This window comes from Blennius ocellaris, assembly GCF_963422515.1.
Source record: "Blennius ocellaris genome assembly, chromosome: 4".
NCBI lineage: Eukaryota > Metazoa > Chordata > Actinopteri > Blenniiformes > Blenniidae > Blennius > Blennius ocellaris.
Window position 1 is genome coordinate 1,777,771 of NC_137653.1, and position 24,491 is coordinate 1,802,261.

Consider the following 24,491-nt stretch of genomic DNA (forward strand, 5'->3'; position numbering starts at 1 on the left):
CCCCTAAACAGCCTGAATGAAATGTTAAAGTTGTCCTAGTTTAAAAAGTTGACGGGGTCACGGCTTCTCTCCTCCTCCTCCTCCTCTTCCTCCTCCTCTCCTCCTCCTCTGAAGTTTGTCTCGCCGGGGTTTTATAATCGATCGTCGCAGCTCCTGGTGTTCGGTGGGGAGGGGGTGACGGAGTGGGGAGGGGGTGCAGCGATGGACAAACTTCATAAAGTCACATTTTAGTTCTTCTGGTGGTAAAACGACGACCTTTTGACTTTTCAAGGAAAAATATCCGTGTTTACCGTCTTCTTTGTCTGGGAAGTGAGGCGGGTAGCGGTTAGCGGTTAGCGGTTAGCACTGTGGACTAAATAAAGTCCCTGGTTCGAGTCCCGTTTGGGAGTTTGTTTGTTTTTATTTCTCTTTCATGTCTGATGCTTGTTTTTCTTGCTGCTCATGAACATTAGTTCATCCTGTGCCGTCATAATTCTAAATCAGCTGATTCTTCTCCATGAATTGATTCGAGGTGCTAATATTCTCGTGGGAATAGAATTTAGGTTGAAGTAGATTTGCAGATGTTTTTTTTTATTTTTTTCCTCCTCCTGGGACCGAACTCGTTGACCCGTGGTGCTCGGTGTACATACAGCAAACAGTGATATATCAGATTTCATGCACTTTGCATTCATGCTCTGCAAATTCTAAATGACAGCAGTAGAATTGTAGACAAACGTGTGATTAATTCACAAAAATATTACTATTATAGCTTTCTCTGATCATTGGAGCAAATGTCAAGATGCAAACACATTATTGTCGTATACTCAAGTGTTTATTTATTGTAAATATCATATTATCCTGTCCTCTCTAGTTACAAGGCTTGAAAAACCTTTTATTTATTTGTTTTTAAAGGATATTACACTCTGGGAGTATATTGAGTCGTAGTATTCCTCAGATTTGAGGCAGAAAGTTCACTGATGCTTTCAGAACATTTCGCTTGGTTTTGTCGCTCCTGCAAATTTAATGCTGAGGGAAGTTTTCTGTTACGCGGTCGACTGACTTCTCAAAAAAATTATATATATATATTTAAAAAAGAGTGCATCTCTTTTCAGTGTCTGTCTGATCCGTCGCTCCTCGTTGGAATTTTCCTCACAATTTTCTCCTCGGCTGAAAGTTGATAGTCACTTGTTTTTTTTATCCCCCGCCGTAGCCGATAGGCCCCGAAGGGGGATCTTGAAACAGCCTACCTACGTACGTCCGTACGTCCGTCCGTTCGAAACGTTTCTACCTATATCTCGGCAACCCCTGGGCCCACAGTGACCAAACTTCACATGTGGATACACCTCAGAGGGGGAAGGGACACTACTGGTGACCTTGACCTAATTTGCTTATTGAGTAGATCACAGGGTCACGAAGTGCTTAAAAACACATTTTGGGATCTCGAGGCCTAGGTTTTTGAGCTAGGGCTCTGGAATTTTATACACACCTACTAGTACTCTGGGGATAACCTCCAGTACACCAATTGACCTGACCTTGACCTTGAAGATTGGTAGGGTCTGAAGTTTGCTCGTCATGGTTGCACAATACATGTATTTTCATATAAGCATTTCTCCTCATTTCTCAGCAGTTCCTGGGCCACAGTCACCAAACTTCACACATGGACACTCCACCTGGGGAGAAGGGGCACCATGGTGACCATGACCTAATTGAATATCAGGTCACAGGGTCACTAAGTGCATAAAAAACACCTTTTGGGCTCTGGAGACGTATTTTGACATAGCTTATGAAGAAGACCTTTCAGATTCTACATAATTATCTACTAGGACCCATGGAACACCCTCTAGTGTACCAAGTGTGCTGCCTTAGAGCTGGCTTTGTGAGAAAATATAAAGCCCTCCGGCGGGGATTAGCCCAGCAACGGCCTTCTTGTTTCTTTGTACTCTGGTGAGTCCAGTTCTGAAAGTCCAATAAAATCCCAGTGTGTGTTGTGATTCACTGGAATCACCCGGAGTTGTCAGGTTCACGGTGGCCAGCTGGGACGCGTGGTTAAAAGTCACACAGTTTGTCGCCGGCTTGAGGTGAAGCTCAGAGGATTCTTCGAGATTCAACCTCTTGCAGCAGTGTGATTATCTGCTTTTTCAAGATTTTCAGGATGAGAGAATCGGGCCCGTCGACGACAAAGCTCGGTTTATCTCTCTTCCATACAGCACTTCTTCAACGGGATTATAGAGAGCTTTAGGTTCAAATAGCTTTTTGCATTAATCCGATGTTTCACCCCGGCTGACCTTCGCGGCCTCCGGCTGGTCGAGGACGCCCGGGCTCGTCACTTCAGGGCGACTTTACGAAGCGTCTTCACTGAACCTGGGAGTCGAGTCTGGACAGGAAGTGAAGACGGTCGCTGCAATAAGAAACGTTTCTGCCCGGCAACACCAATCCTGAGGAACGACACATACACACCGGCAGGAGGAGGACAGATTATTCTCTCTCTCTCTCTCTCTCTCTCTCTCCCGTTGTCTCTCTTTCTCTCACTCTCTCTCTCTGTCTGTCTCGCTCTCTCTCTCTCTCCCGTTCTCTCTCTCTTGCACTCTCTTTCTCTCTCTCATTCTCGCACTCTCTCTCTCTCTCTCTCTCTCTTGCTCTCTCTTTTTCTCTCTCTCTTTCTCTCTCTCTCTCTCTCATACTCGCTCTCACTCTCTCTCTCTCTCTCTTGCTCTCGCTTTCTCACTCTCACTCGCTCTCGCTCTCTCACTCTCTCTCTCGCTCTCTCACTCTCTCTCTCGCTCTCTCTTGCACTCTCTCGCTCTCTCTTACACTCTCACTCTCTCTGTCTCTGTCTCCCTCACTGTCTCTCTGTATGTCTCTCTGTCTCTGTCTCCCTCTCTCACTCTCTCTCTCTCTTTCTCTCTCTCGCTCTCTCACTCTCTCTCGCTCTCTCACTCTCTCTCGCACTGTCACTCGCTCTCTGTCTCTCTCTCGTTCTCTCTCGCACTGTCACTCGCTCTCTGTCTCTCTCTCTCGTTCTCTCTCTTTCTCTCGCTCTCTCTCGCTCTCTCTCACTCTCTCTCTCGCTCTCTCACTCTCACACTCTCTCTCGCTCTCTTCTTGCACTCTCTCGCTCTCTCTTACACTCTCACTCTCTCTGTCTCTGTCTCCCTCGCTGTCTCTCTGTATGTCTCTCTGTCTCTGTCTCCCTCTCTCACTCTCTCTCTCTCTTTCTCTCTCTCGCTCTCTCACTCTCTCTCGCTCTCTCACTCTCTCTCGCACTGTCACTCGCTCTCTGTCTCTCTCTCGTTCTCTCTCGCACTGTCACTCGCTCTCTGTCTCTCTCTCTCGTCTCTCTCTTTCTCTCGCTCTCTCTCGCTCTCTCTCTCTCTCTCTCTCTCTCTCTCTCTGGGATTAGGTGGGTTGTGTAAATCCGTCATGTTGGGTTTAAACACCTTCTGCCTCCAGGCGAGATGCTGAATCCCTCCACTGCCGTACGACAGAAAGACGTCGGTGTCGTCGTAACGCGATCGGGAAACTGCTGATGTTACCGTAATTATCTGTACTGTCTAAAAAAAAAATAATAATAAATTATCTGGTGCAATCCAGAAGCCGACACTCAGATTGTTCTAGATTACGTAAGCGTGGGGGTTTCCTGTCCTCGGCCCTCCCACTCAGCCCGACGTGTCGGCGAGGACGGCGGCGATGGCGACTCCTCCTGAGCCTGCAGGAGCTAACCATCGCTAACAGATGTGTCCCGCCTCGTCCCTCCACAGGAATCTCACTCTCTCTCTCGCTCTCTCTCTCTCTGTCTCTCACTCTCTCTCTTGCTCTCTCTCTCTCTCTCTGTGTCTCTTTCGCTCGCTCTTTCTCCCTCACTCTCTCTCTCTCTCGCTCTCTTGCTTGCTCTCTCTCTCGCCCTCTCTCTCTCTCTCTTGCTTGCTCTCTCTCTCTCTCTCTCTCTCTCTCTCTGTATCTCTCTCTTGCTTGCTCTCTCTCTCTCGCTCTCTCTCTTGCTCTCTCTCTCTCTGTGTCTCTCTCGCTCGCTCTCTCTCTCTCTCGCTCTCTCTCTCTCTCTCGCTCTCTCACTCTCTTTCTCTCTCTCTCGCTCTCTCTCGCACTGTCACTCGCTCTCTGTCTCTCTCTCTCATTCTCTCTCTCTCTCGCACTGTCACTCGCTCTCTGCCTCTCTCTCTTTCTCTCGCTCTCTCTCTCGCTCTCTCTCTCTCTCTCTCTGTCTCGGTCTCTTGCTCTCTCTGTCTCTCTCTCTCTCGCTCTCTCTCGCACTGTCACTCGCTCTCTGTCTCTCTCTCTCTCTCGCTCTCTCTCGCACTGTCACTCGCTCTCTGTCTCTCTCTCTCGTTCTCTCGCTCTCTCTCTCTCGTTCTCTCTTTCTCTCTCTCTCTCTCTCGGATTAGGTGGGTTGTGTAAATCAGTCATGTTCGGTTTAATTGGAGTCGTTTGATCAGTAGTAACCGAAGCCCCACACACACGCACACACAGGCACGTGCGCCGCGACGCTGTTGCCACGACAACCCCGTTGGTAAACGACCCCTTTTGCAAGTGGAGGCTCTGGATTCATCAAACGCTCGTTATGGTGATTAAACGGCGGGTCCGAGGAGAGACAGTCGATGCAGCCCGGGACGTTTCGAGCTGCCGGGGAGAGGCATTAGCACATCTGTCGATCAACACCGTCAATCTGTCTGACCTCCACATCTCTTTCCATTAACTCCGTTAAGCCTCTTCACCCACTCACACACACACACACACACACACACACACACACACACACACTCGGGAAGGTATTCCTTTAGTGTTCTGGAAGAGACGGACTCTGAAGGCTTCATTATCAGATCAAATCAATCTTTATTTCTATATTGTGGCAGTTGCTAGGATCCAGGCCTCTCACCCCAGAGAACTATGGGTAAATGGGGCGGGGTTTGAGCTCTCCCGCGCCTGCGGGAGAGCTCAAACCCCGCCCCCTTTACCCATAGTGCTCTGGTGAGAGGCCTGGATCCTAGCTGGATCCTAGGATTTCCCGCGCCTGCGGGAGAGCTCAAACCCCGCCCCCCTTTACCCATAGTGCTCTGGGTGAGAGGCCTGGATCCTAGCTGGATCCTAGGATTTCCCGCGTCTGCGGGAGAGCTCAAACCCCGCCCCCTTTACCCATAGTTCTCTGGGTGAGAGGCCTGGATCCTAGCTGGATCCTAGGATTTCCCGCGCCTGCGGGAGAGCTCAACCCCGCCCCCTTTACCCATAGTTCTCTGGGTGAGAGGCCTGGATCCTAGCAACCGCCACAATAGCACTTTTTTACACGTTGAAGTAACACAAAGTGGCTTTAACAAGAATTAAAAACAGTGCAAAGATAAATAGATAAATAAACAGCAATTATGGGATGGCCTTACGCCTCGCTCTGACTACGGACACACACCGAACAAAACCAATAACTCTGATTTTGCGTGTGTGTGTGTGTGTGTGTGTGTGTGTGTGTGTGTGTGTGTGTGTGTGTGTGTGTGTGTGTGTGTGTTTCCGTTCCGCTCGGCGCTGCAGGACGGTTCACAGGTTGGATTTAGATTTTCGCCCTCCGGTTTCTCTTCCATCTGCAGCGAAAGATTGCTGTTGTTGGTTTTAGTTCGTTCTACTCTGCTGCAGTCGTGATCGTGGAAACGCACACACACACACACACACCACACACACACACACACACACACACACACACACACACGGATCCTCAGCTTTTCTCTCCTCCTCCCCCGCACACATCCAGTGAAGTACAGGGCCGTTTCAGTCCGCTGCATTCACTTACAGTTACAGTCAAGGATTTCAGTAGATTTTTTTTTCAGATAACCACACGTGACACGGCGAGCAGGTGAAGGCCGCAACACAAGCGGAGGATAATATGTAGATCCTATTAAGTTGCCACTAACAATGGCAACTAATAGGATTTGCTTGTTTGGGATTGTTGAGTTGTTTCCCCCCTGCATTAATACTGAAATTACTTCTTTTTTCTTTTTAAACGAGCGCTTCGTCGCACCGTGATTCCCGCTCACAATGAGGATGATTAGCAATTTGGCTCCAACGACAAATGGAGGTTCGTTTTAAATGGCCTCGGTCACGCCGCGATGAATAGAGCGGCTCGGTGGCAGAATCACCTCGACGGTAGAAAAGGAATCCTTGATTAATGGAGTGCGTGAAAGGTGGATATGATCACGGAGGAGGGGAAGCATTCGTCCTAAACTGACAGACTGTTTAGTCTCGATGGTCTAAAGATTTATTCCCAGTAGATTAAACCGAGGCGTATTTATTTTAGTTGACTATACATATATGCGCAATTTAAAATCAGGCACGGCGACGACAGCAATTTAGGCCAGTGAGTCACTACTGTATCTTGTTTTCTGTTTTTTTTTTTAACAAGGCATAAAAGATGAATGGACTTTATTTATACGACACATTTAACTGCGTCTCCCGTCACATTCACACTCCGATGGATCAGCATCGTCCCCAAGGACTCCTGACACATGAACAGGGTGCGACGGTGAGTTCAAGCCGCCTCCTTGGATCAGAGGGCGTCCTCCGCCACCGCGGTTTTGATCGTTCCCGTCGCCGTGGAATTCTAAATAGTTCCTCATTATCCAGATTTTGAGTCCACATATTGATATTTACAGTCCATCCAACCAGGGAGAGCCTTCCTGTGGGTCCGTTCACAAACAGAGAATTAAATTTGCATCAATATCTCCTTTTCGTGACCATTTTCCACGCGGCTCCAACTTATTTCTTCTATTGTTATTATTGGTTTTGCTGCATTAGTCCTTCATCGATCTCCATAACTAGTTCCTCAGAGGCGGCTTACTGTCGTGTGAAAAGCGTAATGAGGATGAGAATAGTTGGAAGGCGGCTGCAGATTTCCAATTTCCAATCCTATTTGGCCAAACCCCCCCCCCTTTTTTTTTTGATTTAGCATTTATTTAGTCAGAAGAACAACGTTGAGATTAATAATCTATTTTAGAAGTGTGTCCTGGAGAGCTGGGGGGGGGGTGGCCTGAGCGCTAACCACTGCGCCACCATGTGGCCAAACTGCCGTCGGTGCATCTGAAGGCTTTTGAGCAGCAGTGGCTGAACACAAGTTGACAAAAACAACAAGAAACTTAAGAGTTTGCTTTCAAAGCAAATACGTTTAACGGCCATCCTCCAGTATCTGACCCTGAATTTCCCACTTCTTGCATCGCGGGGTCACGGGGTCGCGGGGCACCACCGCCTACCGCTCAGCGGAATCTTCTGAGGTCCTTAACTGAAGATTTGAGCAATTCTGCTAAATGTAATCACACTTCACTCAGATTCTGCATGGTCAACAAGGACATCATCAGAAATGAGAATTTATTAGTCGGGCTTGCTTCACTCCCTGTGATCATCTGTCGGCCATCTTTAATGACGTGCTCGTCTGGTTATCTCCTCTCTCGTTCCGACACGTTTTCAGGTCAGTTTAATTGTTTATTACGGAGCTCCAGGCGATCCGTGGAGTTTCATTTCCAGGGGCCTTAAAGTAAACTGTTCATACGTCTTGGCGCTCATCTGGTGGAAATGCGAGCAGCGCGTTTAAAGACGGTCGCTCTATCGATCCTGCTCACTGATGGATCCCGGGCTTGTCGGATGATGCATGCCTGTGCTGATTTAATAGACCTCGCGTCACACCGGAGTCGATAAACGTGGAGATTTTTAGATGTGGATAAATCAGGCTCCTTCTGTCCGGTAATGACTCTTTATTCATGTACGTTACCGAGTATTTTCATTAATCCTGGAAAAATATTAGACTTTCTGCTTTCTTGAACACAGAATCAGAGCTGAATGCGTCTTTGTGAGCTCGTTGTTCCAGAATATAACTTCAGCTTGTTTTCTGTTGTTTGTAATTGTCCAGGGTGTTTCCTTACGTTTCCAACGGTAAACACTTGTGTCCCACTGCTGGAGCTCGTCAGCTCAGACTATTTGTCAGCGTCCAGGACTTCCATTAACGGAGTGTGTTAATCCGACAGTTCCTCACCGCCCCCCCCCCCCCCCCCCCCCCCCCCCCCGTGTCGGTCCAGCAGAGCAGAGTTGAATTATGGCGTCACGTTTCCCCGGCGGAGGCGGCGAGCACATGGAGGACGTCGGGTCACACTGTCATACTCAGCTGCTTTGTCGAAACAGGCCGGCGACGAAGGGCGAATCCTCAAATCCGTCCCCCGTCCCCCGTCCCCCTGACCCGAAGGAAGGGACGCGAAGAAGTCATCGATCGTTTCCTCTGCTGCTGCAGCCAGACACACATTCGATGTGACTGGCATTTTGACACCGGGGCCTCCCTTTAAAGTCCTAGTGAAATGAAAATTCCTCCTCCAAAACACTCTGGTGTCTCTTCTAGGGACGTTTTTCATGCTAACTGGCTGAAGGGGTAAATGTTAAAACACGACAATCCGCGAGAAAATAGCCGATAAACGGCGCTATTTCCTCTGCTGGGCGGAGCTTCTGACAATAATAGAGTGACGTCACGAGTTGTGCACACGCCCAAGTTGTGTTTACATTATGGAGGATCAGAGTTTTGACCACGAAGAGGCTGAATTGAACCAGATTTCATCATCATCGTCATTTCAAACCCAGTGATTGATGAAGAAGACACAGAAGGTGGTTCTGCCATCGGTGACCCCGTCTGGAACATGTTTGAGGAAGCAGAAGACGCTTCGTCCTCCATTCGTCCTCGTCTCCTCGCCTCAGCAGCCGCCACTTTTCACCTTTGAGGCTTTGAGGCTCCTGACTTTTGGCAGAACGACCGACTTCCTGGATCCAACACGTCCAAGAGCTAGAAGACTGTGGAATCACCGAAGATGAGTCCAGGTGTTACTTACTCGTCTACTAGCTGCCCGAGCTAGCGGCTACCGCTAGCTGCCCGAGCTAGCAGCTCCCGCTAGCCGGTAGCCGCCCGTGCTCCTTTCCTCCTCTCTCGGTCTCTTCCAGGCTCAATCTTTCGTCAAGGCTCATAAAACACCGACTATAACTTCAAAACACTGTAAAAACTTGGATATTTAAGAGGAAACAAGCCGATATAAACACAACAGATGGAGATCTGCACAACTCGTGACGTCACGCCCACGAAGAAGAAGGATTCCCCCGACTTCCTCGGCTGGAGATTCAAAATTCAAATAACTTTGTTATGCGACAACAGTGGTGGGGCAGAGTCGGAGGAACCTTACAAGTAGAACCCCAACTATCGTTTTTTGCAAAGTAGTGTGTTACATTTCACTAGGACTTTAAACTCCATGGTCTTTGTCACTGGCAGGGAGCGTCCAGCGGGGAACCCAAATCAAATTCCAGTTCAATTAAAGCACCTTTCCCCCCCCGGGGCTCTATTTAAAGTCCCGGGGATCAAAAGGTCAGAGTTCTGAGAATAGTGTTGTCGGTTCAGCGACAGCCTGTTTGCCGGATTCCTCTGATGGGGGGTCGCTTCTTCTTCTTCTTCTTCCACGGCTCCGCCATACGTGTCCGCTCCTGATGGCACCACGTTTAATTATCTCTCTGAAGCACTCGCCGGTCCATTTAGATAAGCTTCGGTGTTATATTACCGGGAGTGTGTGTGTGTGTGTGTGTGTGTGTGTGTGTGTGAGTGTGATCTACGGTCTCCTCCGCCGACTGAGGTGTTTACTTTCACGCCACGACCATTCTCCTGTTTGGGAGCGTTGGCTCCAGAGGCGAGCCGACTCACTTAGCAGCCTCTATGATTGGTGATTAGATCAGCTTCTAATAAACCATAATGATGGATGAGACCGGGAGGGAGCGCCGCAGTTTGTCACCGGCCTTTATCTCGCCATTTCCACGTTACGGACTTGAAATGTAGCTGTAAAAAAAACACACACACAAAAAAAACCACTGAATCTGTTGTATCTGTCGCTGCCTGCGACTTTTATTGTCACTGATAAAGTTACATAATGAATATTTCACGGGCATTTGACCAGACCCACGTGAGAAACCGACCATGGACTACTGGCAATCCCCCCCCCCCCCCCCTCCTACATTCCCTTTCAGAATAAAGTAAAGTGGACTTGGCTGCAGGGCAACAGACGGACAAAGATGAGTGCAGGAAATGCATTTCCCTTTCTTCGGAGAGTGGCGGCAGCAAATTTCAATGCCCGGCGCTCTCACACTGCTCTCTGAATGTTCCTTCTCATATCCCTCCCTCCCTCCCTCCCTCCCTCCCTCCCTCCCTCTCTCCCTCTCTCTCTCTCTCCTCCCATCTGCCTGTGAGCGCCGTGCCGCTCTGCGCTCGGCACAAGGCGTACAGATGTAAGTTTAATCCCGCGGTCGGCGCCGAGGAGTGAGGGTTGCCCTTTTGCTCGCACGCAGCAGGAGTTACTCCAACGGGCGGCAGCTGCGAGGGGTGGACCTCCGGAGGGTGGGGTGGGGTTGGGGGGGGGAGAGGCAAAGGAGAGATGAGAACCTCCACGCCGAGTCTCATTCTCTCCATCCCTTCGCGCGGATCCGTGCGTCGCCACGGCGAGAGGCGTCCTGCGCTCTGAGACGGAGCCGCCGGCCGCACAACTTGGGGCGAGACGATCGGAACGACGAGGATCAGCCGAGTGAATCGAAGGGCAAACTTCCAGAGGGGAGTCCTCGCAGCCGCCGCCGGCGTCTAGGTCGTCCTCGCCTGGGTTCCCCCCGGATTGGAGGCATTTGTGTACAGGGGTTGCACACACTGCTTTTGTTTGTTTCCAGCCAGAGAGGCTGTAATGTCGCTCTTAGAGTCGGACTCCCCTTGACGGGATTTTTTTTGTTTCCACCTGATCGGTCGTCTGCGTCCTCGTCGTCGGCAACGACGCATTTGGAGGAACGCCGACGTCCCGCAGACTGAACTGACCCTCCGGGATCCGGACACGTTTTTTTTTTTTTCCTTCCTTCCTTCCTCACCCGTCCAGACGTCTGTCTTAACACCGGGAGTCCCGCGGCCGGGACGGTCGCCCGCCAGCCGGCAGGATGCAGGTCTCCCTGGTGTGCACCGACCACCGCGGCGGCGTGAGCCGCAACACGGAGGACCGGCTGAACCGGCAGAACGTCAACAGCCCCAACACCGGCACCCGCAGCAAGTTCAGGGCCGTGGCCATGGTGGCCCGCAGCCTGGGGCAGCTGTCGGTGCAGAGCGTGCCCTCGTCCAGCGAGCAGAGCATGAAGACGGGCATGAAGTATAGGTAGGGGACGGCCTCCCGCTTTTTTTTCTTAATGCGAACGTCGATTGACGGGCGTCGGAGGGCGAGGGACGTTCCTTCACTCGCTCAATATGCTTGATATGAGATAAAGCAGAGTGATTAAATACACACAAACATCTGGAGGAAGACGTTATATCCCCCTAATTGTGAATAACATGGAAGCCAACAGACGTTCAAACTCCTCCTGACCGATAAGAAAAGAGGTCAGAGCTCTAATTGTGTTTAAACTGAGGCTGAGGGTCCGGGCGGGTTGGTGTGTAGTTTTGATTCGCTGATCTTTGATGTCTAAATCGGCTCCGGGCGGCAAACAAAACCTCAGAAAGGTCCCGTTTTGTTCAGATTACAAAGAGGAATTCATTAAGTCTCTCTTACGCCAGATGAGTCCCGGCGTTCCGGCGTTTTTTTGTGTGTTTGTTTGCTTTACGCTGACGGGATGTTGTCGTCACGTCAGGGCAGAACTTTCTGAATGTGAAATCACAGAGGCTGTTCTCCGTGCTCTTACTCTGACAGGCGAGTGACGCCAAGCGCCGACACTTCGCATAATCATTGGCTTTTGTCTACGACTGCATGTGACGCAACATTGAAATTTTCCTCCGCGACCCTCCAGTCAGCTGATTGTCGTAACTCGCCATCCTCTTGCTCTTATTCAAATGCGGCAGATAAAACAAGGTTTCGTGTCTCGTTGTTGGCGAAGTTCTGAAGTGCGGGGCCGCGGCCTCACGACGGCGTTTCATCGGGACTCGGCCTCCATTCGGGGGTTTGCTTGCAGAAAACGCGTTTATGTCTAAATGCAAATGTCTTGGTGAATTATTCAAATGAGCTTTTACACGCTGGAGGAGGAGGATCGTGAAGTGGAGGTTGTTTAAATGCACGTTGAGGCTGGAGGAGCCTGTTTAAAGAGGCGTACTCGATATAAAAAAAAAAAAAAGAAGATGTGAGTAAAGTGTAGAGAAAACGAGGAGGACCCTCGTTAACGCTGAGTGTCTGCTTGATGAATTCGGGATTTTACCCGACACGTCTCCTCATTTAAAGGGCCAATAAAACCGAATTGTACTGAAATAATGTGGAGTAGCGCTTCTCCTGCGTGGAGACGCTCCCCGGTGACGACATCGAGTGAAGCTGCGATGTTTGTTGTTCTCCGCGTCTCGCAAAGTGTCACCAAAGTGTGTTTCTCTGCTCGTTACTGTGTGGTGGAAATATATCGAGCACATTTTGACACCGGAGTCGCGACGAAAGTGCCGAGCTTTTGTCTCGGCGTCCGTCTCCAAAACCAAAAGTCGTACTTTAGTTCTTTTCTGTTCCAGAAACGACGGTGAAGTTGTGCCGAGAGCAGAAGTTGTTTTCTGATCTGATGATAGAGGAATTAATACAGGCTGACAATAATGTCGGTGTCATAAAGTAGTAATAGCGCGTTGATGCGGCTGCATGCTGATACAATATTTCGCATGCAATTGATTCCTCTTTCAAAGTAAAAGCATCCTCCCAGAATCACCAGTGACAGTAATTTAGCAAACACAGGAAATACGTGACGTGACCTTCCACGTCGCGGGTTTGAGTTTAAAGTTATTGCACCTTCGGACCCGTTTAAACAACGTTTCAAGTGAAAACGTATCATTTTTCAACGTTTTGAAAACGACGTCCGATGTCAGAAATGTCAGAAAGCGACGCAGTTCCCATGTTTGGCCACAAGGTGTGCTGTTGTTTGTTTCCGTAGTGGCGCCACACAGTAACGCCAATAGACATTAGCAATAGCGAGGACATGGACATCGGCGTGGACAGACGGATTCTTATAAGAGACATTTATTTGGTGAAGCGGCTTTAATCACTGAACGACGATTTGTACGACGCAGTTTAGCGTCGGAGCAGAAAGGCACTTTTTAAAACGTTTTCTTTCAGACTCGATCTGTTTACTGTATATTTTTAGATTCCGTCCCTAATTGTGGTTTCATTGGAGGAAACCCCCCCCCCTCCCCCGCTCTCTTGTCCCAAGGCAAATCACAGTCTTGTGCATCCGACAGCCTCGCCGCGTTTTGCACACTGTCATTATTGAGGCTAATGATATTGAATGAGTGAAATGACTTTTGGCTCGGGGGGGGTTGAGGGGGGTGGAGTGGGGGGGGGGGGGGCAGCGGCTGTTTGTGTTCTCCGCTTCCTCGGTCCGAAGTGCACGGCGTGTCTGATGTAAACCGAAGGTAACGCCGGCCTGAATGCGGCGTTGAGGCGCAGGGATTCATGCACCGCGGCTACGACGAGAGTGTTTTATGGTTTTTTTTTTTGTTCTGGCAGAGAGAAAGAAAGAGAGAGAGAGAGAGAGGGGAGGGGAGGGGAGGGGAGGGGAGGATGGCTAAGGTTAATGCTGGCGGAGGCGCTGCGCCCCAGAGGAAGTACAGTAGGCTGGACTGATCTGTGCTCATGTCACTGTGGATCTTTCAAACACGCCTGTGGGAGTCGAAGCTCGCAGCCCTTTAACATGGTCGCTTCTCTTTTCATCCTTGTGCTTCTCTCTCTCTCTCTCTCTCTCTCTCTTTCTTTCCTTCTTTCATTTATAAAAGAGACTTTGAATTTTTCCCATTTCGACGTTCAGACGGCTGAAGAGGTCCGTGGTTTCATAACCAAAAGAATAACGGTTAAATCTGTCTTGTTTCCACCCGACAAAACTTTGCCGGCAGAAAAAAAACAACCCCCCCCCCCCCCCCCCGGTGGGATTTCAGATTTCAGATCAGCCTCGTTTGCATGCAGTCGCCTCGGTTTCCCGCCGCCTCCAATCTCGACGCTTCCAATCTGTGTGCAAAGGTGTGAGGCTGCAGGTGACCTCTCCTCACCAGAGCAGGGAACCCATCAAACGTCTTCCATTATGGGGGGGGGGGGGGGTTCTGCAGAGCGGCTCTGCGTCGGGCAGATAGGAGGTTAACATCATCAAGCTTGACTGGCAGAGCCCCCCCCCCCCCCCCCTCCTGATTAAATGCCTTCAGTCAGGACTGAATTAATGATGCACAGAAAACGGCTCATGATTATGTAAAGTCGTCTTTCTGGAGGAGAATCTGTGAGATTGGGGGAAGGAAGTGCAGGTGAGGAGCGACTTCCATAATAAGAGCCTCGCCGCAGAGCGGGGTGGAAGGTGTTAGAGTGGAGTAGATTTAAAAAAAAAAAAAAAAAAAAAAAAGCTAAATGGTTGAATTGAAAAATGTTCCTTACAGTTTCTGATTCCTGAATCTTTAATAAAAAAAACAAGTTTGTGACTAAAATCAAACTTAAATATTACCCTTACTGCGCTTCTGACGTTTAGTTTTGACCTTTTTCTACTGCAAACAAATACTTCCAGCTCGTACAGTACTAGACGGCGTTGCCACGGTGATGTTAGGGTATTTTTTTACATTACAAGTGAGATAAATCAAGCAACATCCATATTTCTTCCTACGTTTTTACACTTTACGATATTTTCCTGAAGACATAAATACAAGTGACGAGGTCGACCATGAAGTTTCTGCATGATTCTTTTCGTCGTAACGTCATAAACACTGGAGCATTTTTTTTTTTTTTTTTTTAGAAAGTTGTGTTTCCCTCCAGTTACACGCCGACTCGTTCGGAGCGTTGTCGAAAAGTTCCACCGCTTTCGTAAAGTTGCTTTTTTTCCAGTGAGAAGTATTTCCCGTCGACGGTTGAATTCCGTCAGTGCATCAATCCCATAATGCTTTGCTCTGTGACACTGGCGGTCTGTTGACGTGAACTGTGATCGGATAATAAACGGGGGTTTTTTTTTTCCCACCTAGTAGATTAGCCTGGGCAAGATAATCCCATAGAAGTGTTTAATCAGATTACTTACTGTCGATGTAATCGCTTCCGAGGTTCAGGCTCAATAACGCTGACTCAGGCTTATTCAAGATGAAGCTATTCCTTAAAATGTATGTATTTATTAATGTACGTTGTATTTTCCCTGTGTCCACTACAGACCTTATTTCAGTACCAAACCCTGCTTCGTAATCTAATCAGCTTGAGATTAAAAATCCCAAAATGCTGTTTCCTGCCCCCCCCCCCCCCCCCCCCCCCCTCCCCCAACAGTGTCCAGTTTTCCTCCGTCAGCCAAACGTCTGAAAATCCAGTTTTATTTTCCGCCGAGAAGCAAATAAAGGTGATGAGGTTTGAGATCACTTTTCAGCCGGACTGCAATTTTATCATTTTATATATATTTGGGGTTTTTTTTTCTGCGTCGTCCACAGAAACTGTAGGAAAGCGCTGTGGGTGGGGTTGGGGGTGTTGGGGGGTGGGGGGGTGTTGGTGGTTATATTTATAAATTCTCAAAGCGCAGTATTGTTCTTTGCTGCAGCCGGTGTCGTTTGCTGCAGAGGCATGCGGCCCGGCGCTGACTCAACTCCCCCCCCCCGGTGTAAATCCACCAGTAACTGTCCGCGGCTCCAGGCTGTCAGGAGGAGGATTTCCCCCCCCCCCCCCCCCCCCCACAACCCCCCCAGGTCCACCGCCGCAGTCGCTTGTTGTAAAGTTGACAGTGGAATTGCAGCCGTAAGCGTTTGGCGTTTAAATCCCACCGTTGTGCCGCGTGAAGTTGTAACGTATCATAACCACTGACACCCCCCCCCTCCCTCGTCCACCCCCCCCCCCCCCCCCCCCGGCACAGCCTTTGTTTATCGTACCTTGAAGTTAACTTGACGTAACAGATGGCAGCAGGAAACAAAGTGTGGAGAGTGAAAATGAGAGTTTTAGACGATCCTGCACAGGAGCTGTGAATCACTGACGGTGGGGGGATTTCTGAGTGTTATAATAATAATATTATTAATAATAATAATAATAATAATAATAATAATAAAAAGTCAAGCCTCTCGCTTGTTTCCCAATATTTCCTCGCACGCGCCGGCGAAAAGCCGTGGGTGTGAGATCTGCGCCGTCGTGAGTGTGGGTGCATGCTGGGACGTTTTCCCTGCGTTCTGAGCCCCCCCCCCCTCCTTACACCCCCCCCCCCCACCCTGTAGTATGAATCAGAAATAGACGGACGGTGGGCAGCTCCTGCAGAACGCCGCCGCAGCGTTCAATACCGAGGTTTGTGCAGATTTCAGCCACTTCGGATCCACGTTGAAGGAAAAAAGGGGGAAAACGCCGAGGAGACCCCCCCCCCCCCCCCCTGCCATCCAACCCCCCCAGAGGTTACCGATGTGGGCTTGTGCTACGGTTTATTTTTTTTATTTTTTTATTAAATTAAAAGAAAGACATTTTTAAATACATTACAGTCATTCCAATGTGCTTTTATAGAGAAAATAGAAAAGCCCATCATATCCACATGAGCAGCAGGTTTGTTTGCGACTGTGGAAAAAAAAAACTCCCCCAACAGGAGAAACTTTGTAGAAACCAGAGTCAGAGGTGGAGGAATTCTGAGGAATGGTGGGGGTGAAAGGATGGAGGAGAGGAGAGGAAAGACAGAGAGAGACTGGGTGGGGAGAAACATACAATACCCTTGTTAGTGCTCCATACATTTTTTTTTCATTTTAATAATACAATAACCACAGTGATCTAAATATTTTCCAACTGCCATGAGATGAAACCAGTCTGAGCAACAACAGAGCAAAAACCAAAATAATCACAACAATGATAACAAAAGCAAAAATAAAAGGACATAAAACAAAGAAAAACAGAACAAAACTAAAACAAAATAAAAACAAAAACAGGAAGAAAGAAGAAAAAAAAGCGAGGTTGCGGTTTAGGCGTTGTGGGGGATTCTGCTCCTCCAGTGTGTCTTCCTGAGAGACACACTGGTGTTGAAGGGGAAAACCAAGGCAGCTGTTCTTCCTTTGCCTCACTGATGGAGTTTAATTAGAGCCGGCGTGTGCGTCTCGGCACGCCGCGCGATGTCGCCTTTAACCCTCGGATGCACAACCGACCAGAACCGACTCTCTTCCACAAGTGGGGGTCAAAAATGACCCCGATTCAAATCAGTGCGTTTTTGCAATACTGGCTTGTTATTCGTCAAAATCTTTAAAACAAAGAGTTGTGATATTTTAATATTCTAGCTATTCCTCATAAAACATGTTTGTGACATGAGGCCATTTGCATTTTTATTAATTTTTTCATTAATTTTAAGACATTGCAGTTACCTACCTAAATACAACACTGTTAGCTAACAACCAATTAGGCTAATTTGATCACTAATCTGATCACGCATCATAATTTGTCATATAATAAGTTCATAAATGGAGATAATGCTTACATGCTGGGTAAAAAGGTCCTCCAGTGGTGAGACGGCTGACATCAGATGTGTAAGTGAGACTGTCAGAGTTTCTAAGAATTAAAGTTTCATAGAAGATTCCATCGGAACTGCTTGGGGTCATTTCTGACCCCCACTTGTGGAAGAGTGGGGGTCGTGATGCAAAAACTGCACTTTCTTCAAATGAATGACAAAATAAATAAAAATGCAAATGGCCTCATGTCACAAACATGTTTTCTGAGGAATACCTGGAATATGAATATACTTTTCGTTGTAAAGACGTTGAAGAATAACAACCCGCGGGGTTTTTGACCCCACGTGTGGATCTAAGGGTTAAAACTCGCCCTACAAAGAGCTCCGATTTATTAATTCCCGACGTCTCGTACCGTACGAGCGCAGGGACGTAGGGACGTCGTCCAGCCGGACCGTTGTCCTCCTGTAGGGCGAGTGTACAGCGGCGTGTGGGGGTATTGTGTTTGTGCAGCGCGTTCACGTGCGCAAGGTCTTTGGATTCATAAAAGAACCCTGAATCGACGCTGCGATTTGTGTTTGGCCTTGCTTTTCTGCATGAGCGGCATCTGAACGTTGCATAACGCTGCGCGGCAGCGGCTGAAGGGAGAGCGTAGCGCCAAACGCCAGGCGACTCCGCCGCCTGGGGAGGCGGGAGCTTTTAGCGCTAGCACGCCACCGCGCTCCGCCGCGTGTATTGTGAATGTTCAACCTCGACGTTTTCTTTATTTGCTTCAAATCGGGCAGATGGCACCAGTTTGCTCTGGAGTGATTCTCCGTCTTTCTCTGATTCCTGTGAGCTTCTTAGTTCCGTTTATTGTGTAATAAATAAATAAATAAATAAATCAAACAGTTCCAGCGTTCCCCGTGACGGGGACGCCCACTCGGGCCGCCGCCGGCCAATCAGATTCCACAAACCCTACGGGAAGCGCAGACATGAAGTTTCTATTTGTCACAACTGTTGTTTCATGTTTCATGTTTCATATTTAATGTTTGATGTTTGATGTTTGATGTTTGATGTTTGACTCCTGCCAGCTTTAGTTCACTTTGTTTTCAAGTGCAAACGGAAAAACGTCCGTTGTGTTTTGGGTTTTGGGTTCACATGACGACGCTGCCGGAGCCACTGGAAACACAACTTTTTAAAAACAGCTGTTCTGTTCTCTCCTCTCTTCTCTTCTTTATTCTCTTCTCTCCTCTTTATTTTCTCCTCTCCTCTTCTCTTCTTTATTCTCTTCTCTTCTCTCCTCTCCTCTCCTCTTCTCTTCTTTATTCTCTTCTCTTCTCTCCTCTTCTCTTCTTTATTCTCTTCTCTCCTCTCTTCTCCTCTCCTCTTTATTCTCTCCTCTCCTCTCCTCTCCTCTTCTCTTCTTTATTCTCTTCTCTCCTCTCTTCTCTCCTCTCCTCTTCTCTTCTTTATTCTCTTCTCTCCTCTCTTCTCCTCTCCTCTTTATTCTCTCCTCTCCTCTCCTCTTTATTCTCTTCTCTTTATTCTCTCCTCTATTCTCTCCTCTCCTCTCCTCTTTATTCTCTTCTCTCCTCTCCTCTCCTCTCCTATCCTCTCCTCTCCTCTTTATTCTCTTCTCTCCTCTCCTCTCCTCTCCTATCCTCTCCTCTCCTCTTTATTCTCTTCTCTCCTCTCTTCTCCTCTCCTCTTTATTTTCTTCTCTCCTCTCTTCTCCTCTCCTCTCCTCTCCTCTCCTCTTTATTCTCTTCTCTCCTCTCCTCTTTATTCTCTTCTCTCCTCTCCTCTCTTCTCCTCTCCTCTCCTCTCCTCTCCTCTCCTCTCCTCTCCTCTTTATTCTCTTCTCTCCTCTCCTCTTTATTCTCTTCTCTCCTCTCTTCTCCTCTCCTCTCCTCTCCTCTCCTCTTTATTCTCTTCTCTCCTCTCCTCTTTATTCTCTTCTCTCCTCTCCTCTCCTCTCCATTCTCTTCTCTCCTCTCTTCTCCTCTCCTCTTTATTTTCTTCTCTCCTCTCTTCTCCTCTCCTCTCCTCTCCTCTTTATTCTCTCCTCTCCTCTCCTCTTTATTCTCTCTATCCTCTCCTCTTTATTCTCTCTATCCTCTCCTCTCCTGGTGTAAATAGACATGAAGTCGACGTGTAAACACTAAATGTTTCTGAAAGGAAACTCAGAAGGAAGCGCGTTCACTTTGTCGTTTGCAGCAGGAATCAATCAACAATAACAACAACAACGCTCCGCCGTGTTGTTCGTAACAATAAACACATGAATATGAGTTTGTTGAAGGTTATCGTGGATAAATGTGCAGAATTACTTTCATTCTTCCTTTTCCAGCAAGTCCACAGACATTAAATTGAAAAAAACAAAATTCGATCTAGACATAAGGAATCTAGATTATATAAGTTGCTTCTTTTAAAGACATTTACTTCCTTTTTAATTTTCTTATTTCAAGTAAAGGTGATGAAAGGCCGCCTCCTTTTGCTACGATTCCAAGTACTAGAGTATTAGAGTACTAGAGTATTAGAGTACTAGAGTATTAGAGTACAGCTCGGTATGACATTAAAGATCCTGCATGAGAAACCCCCGCAGGTTTTTTTAAGTTTCCCTCTCGCTCGTCTTCACCATATAGCAGAATTTTCTTTTCTTCATCCCTACAGGCGCTGGCAGATTTATCCCCAGACTGAAAAAGCCCGAGTTTGAAGGGAAAAAAAAAAAAACCAAATTCAGCCTGAAGGAAAAGCCTCTGAGCTGACAATCTGTTTATACCCAAATAAAAAAACATTTTTTTTTTATTTAAAAAATAAACCGCCATTGACAGCTGTCTTGAAGTGCTCCGGTGCCAGCGGCCCTCTGGGATCCGTACAGTCGTCTTAATGAAATAACATTGCACGTCCTCTCGGGCGGCAGGAAGCGGCGTGCGACGGCGCACACGCCGTTTAATGTCCGGCCAGCGAGGAGGTCGTCCAGAAGGTTCCCGGGAAGGAAAATTCATTTCCTCAGCGCTCGACGACGAAGGCGTAGCGTGACCGGGCAACGTTAATGAAACGTCGCTTCTCAACCGGAACCCCAACACGCTGGAGGAGAACCTCTGTGGTTCCTTTAGTTCGGATTAGAACCGAGTTCTAGTGAGTCGGAACACGTTCTTGGTGTTTTGGCACGTAAAGTGTTTTTATGGTTAACGGCGGACGGCACACGCCGGGGTTTTAGAATTTCCCCACTCTGGGATACGTGTTAAAAAAAAAAACCTGTTTTCACGCTTCTAGAACCGCCTGGTGTGGACGACAGGCTAGAAACATCTGGTTCAGGTGAACCAGGTTCCTGGTGTGGACGACAGGCTAGAAACATCTGGTTCAGGTGAACCAGGTTCCTGGTGTGGACGACAGGCCAGAAACATCTGGTTCAGGTGAACCAGGTTCCTGGTGTGGACGACAGGACAGAAACATCTGGTTCAGGTGAACCAGGTTCCTGGTGTGGACGACAGGACAGAAACATCTGGTTCAGGTGAACCAGGTTCCTGGTTCAGGTGAACCAGGTTCCTGGTGTGGACGACAGGCCAGAAACATCTGGTTCAGGTGAACCAGGTTCCTGGTGTGGACGACAGGCTAGAAACATCTGGTTCAGGTGAACCAGGTTCCTGGTGTGGACGACAGGCTAGAAACATCTGGTTCAGGTGAACCAGGTTCCTGGTGTGGACGACAGACCAGAAACATCTGGTTCAGGTGAACCAGGTTCCTGGTGTGGACGACAGGCTAGAAACATCTGGTTCAGGTGAACCAGGTTCCTGGTGTGGACGACAGGCCAGAAACATCTGGTTCAGGTGAACCAGGTTCCTGGTGTGGACGACAGGACAGAAACATCTGGTTCAGGTGAACCAGGTTCCTGGTGTGGACGACAGGACAGAAACATCTGGTTCAGGTGAACCAGGTTCCTGGTTCAGGTGAACCAGGTTCCTGGTGTGGACGACAGGCCAGAAACATCTGGTTCAGGTGAACCAGGTTCCTGGTGTGGACGACAGGCTAGAAACATCTGGTTCAGGTGAACCAGGTTCCTAGTTTAGGTGAACCAGGTTCCTGGTGTGGACGACAGACCAGAAACATCTGGTTCAGGTGAACCAGGTTCCTGGTGTGGACGACAGGCCAGAAACATCTGGTTCAGGTGAACCAGGTTCCTGGTGTGGACGACAGACCAGAAACATCTGGTTCAGGTGAACCAGGTTCCTAGTTTAGGTGAACCAGGTTCCTGGTGTGGACGACAGACCAGAAACATCTGGTTCAGGTGAACCAGGTTCCTGGTGTGGACAGACAGACCAGAAACATCTGGTTCAGGTGAACCAGGTTCCTAGTTTAGGTGAACCAGGTTCCTGGTTCAGGTGAGCCAGGTTCCTGGCAAACTGCCGATCCACAAAGCTTCAGAAGCCCCTTTTAGAACTCGTGACGTCCACACTGAGTTCTGGGTTCCATATAAAAGGATCCTGCTCCGTGGACCACAGAAACCCTCTCAGCCCAGACTGGTGTCCCACGCGGGGCGTTCGCTTCGCCGTCCAGTCACATTGCTCGGATTGCTTCTGGCTTTGCCGCATTGCACCGGGATAAATATTTCCACACCCGTGATATGTTATCCACTGGGACGCTAATGCCGCTATGTCGGAGACGGTTGTCAGCTGTCGTGATAAAATGATCATTAAAAAAAACAAACAACTCGTCTAATTGGTTGAACGACACTCAAAGCGACTGTGGTCATGGGATCAGTTTAAAGGCTGGAGATGGAGGTGGTTTGGTTTAGGTGTTAGGAACCGGATGCTGGGTACGGGAGGACAGAGGGGTTTAGAAAAAGCCCGAGAAAATAAAAAGACGAGGTATAAAAATGGGCTGAATAAGCGCTGGGTGGCTCGACTGGCCATTTATTCTCTGGAACCGCCGCCTCTGAAGGTGCAGGACCAGAAGACGCCTCATCGGTCTATAACTCCCGGCAGTGTTGACTTTAGTTCACGATCAATCAAGTAGAGCAAATTCTTCACGACCGGGCTTTCAGACGTCGACCTTCATTAAACGGTGGAGCTCACTGCGGCAGGAAGGTCAACTTTAACGTGGGGTTTTCTTTTTTTTTTAAACTGTTCATCACTTCCCCTGAAACTGAATCTGCAGCGGGTGTTTGGTCAACGTCAGGGTTTCTCACACAAGGTAATAGTAATAGATATACAGCTGACTAAGACATGTTTTCCTCATCGAACCTCTAAACTATTTACACGTGATGAATGTTTCATTATTGCTATAGAAAGTTGAGGATCCAATATCTGATGAAACAACAGCAAAGCTCAATAATTCTGATTATTTAGTGTATTTTAAAGGTTTTTATGGCTTCTTGATGCATATTGTTTTTGACGTGTAAGATTTCGCTGTTTAATCTCGTACGTTCAGACCTTCACTTTTGTTCTCAACACAAAGGTCCTTATTTGATCACTGCGTCTTTTCTTCTTCTCTGTCAAAATAAAAGACAAAGAGCTCCGTGATTCAGGCTTCATGTCTGCGGTGTGACAGGAAAGGTTCATTTTCAGGGCGACTCGCTCTTTTAACCACAGTTGATCGCAGCGCAAACGTGTTCGGAGCCGTCTAATTCCTGCTTCGCCGCCGGCGTCTCGGTCGCCCGCCGCCCTTAAATGGTCCAGCGTCGCTCTGCGGCGAGCAGCTGGTGCATTAACCTGAATGTCGCCTGGTGTGTGTGTGTGTGTGTGTGTGTTTCTGTGAAGTTGAAGCCCCGGCTCAGACTGTATTAATAGTTCTGCTCGGTGAACATTTCTCTCAACACGTTCCCGTCTGCAGCTCCGTGACCTTGTTTCCCCGTCCGTCCGACTCCGGCTTCATTTCAAAGCTCCAATCGGGGAATAATTGATGAAGACCTGCACTGATCACATTCCCTCTCAGCTGCACACTTACAGTACAGCTGACGTCATGAATGTTTCATGCTTTGTAGGAATTAGGACTTCAAGGGCTCAGCAGGCGACTCAGATCATCTCTCTTTTCTGCTTCTGCCCCCCCCCCCTTTTTTTTTTTCTTTTTTTAAATAATCATCAGATTTAGATTCTGGAATGAAAATGTTCACCATCCGTTGTTTTCATCATTTCAGTTACCTCATATTAAAAAGAATATTGTCAGAAAGTACTGGTTGTATGCTGATGACAGTTTATTATTCATTCGTCTTTCCAAACTCTAGTACATCGCAAACACATAGTTATTCTTGTTTTGAGGTGAGAATGCAGAATATTGCACTGTGGTTTGGCTGTAAAATTCACATTATCTGTACTTTTCAACGTACTGTGTTGTGACAGAATATTTAATTACAAACTCCTGGTGGAAATGTCTCTGACGTGGACTCTGACCAGAGATATTCTCTCTGTGGGGTGAGATTGCGAACCACTACAGTCTCTATGGCAGATTTAGAGGCGGATATTAACATAACAAAAGCGTTTTTGAACTGTGGGATGAAGCTGCAGTACTCCTGTCCACTACGCCACTGTGTCGCCTCCGGCTTTATCACAAACTATCTTCTGATTTCAGCAGAGCAGAGTGAAGATTCTCACTGTGGTGAACCTCTGTCGTGCCGTTTCTCTTCCCGTGGTACTCGGATGCTGATCGGTTGTGTGACCAACGCCGCGTCCGAAGTCGCCGCCTTATCTCCGACAGGAAGTCGGCGTTTGCTTTTGTTGGCGGAGGCACAAATGAGCGGGCGTGACCACCTGAGACACTCGGACAAAAGCCCAATTACCGGCGGGCAGACGGCCGGGTCGCGCTTCCTGTCGGCGGCGGGAAGGATGTTCTGCAACCAGCCTGACCTGTGGGGGGGGGGGGGGGGGTGGAGGGGGGTTGGGGCTCTCAGCTTACAGGACTTAACGGTTTCACTGCTCACGACTGAGGGCTTCATGCGGCGTCACGTCAGAACCTGGAGACTCTGTCAGACGGCGACACGTTGACGTCTTGACTGACGGGACGTTAGCGGTTCTTGTCCACAAACACAGCGACGGGCAAAAAAATAAGCGTTTATCAATGAAGTGCGCTCAACGCAAAAACTTGCATTCTGCTTTTCCACCCTGCACTTCATCCCGTCGGTCACATTGGGAGACGTTTAGGGCTCAGT

The 24,491-nt window shown here is 48.4% G+C and overlaps 1 protein-coding gene across 5 annotated transcripts in view; it reads left to right on the forward strand.

Annotated features, from left to right (window-relative positions):
- kcnab2a (potassium voltage-gated channel subfamily A regulatory beta subunit 2a) overlaps window positions 1-24,491 on the forward strand; it is a gene marked incomplete at its 5' end in the record, with an annotated part of 60,930 nt that overhangs the window by 12,764 nt on the left and 23,675 nt on the right. The window contains one exon of one of the 5 annotated variants that reach the window (XM_080494739.1): window positions 10,954-11,165. The exons of the other annotated variants lie outside the window; for them this stretch is intronic. Within the exon in view, the coding sequence (XP_080350865.1) occupies window positions 10,954-11,165 (212 nt within the window). Of the gene's footprint in view, window positions 1-10,953; window positions 11,166-24,491 lie in introns of those variants that run through there. 5 annotated transcript variants of the gene reach the window in all.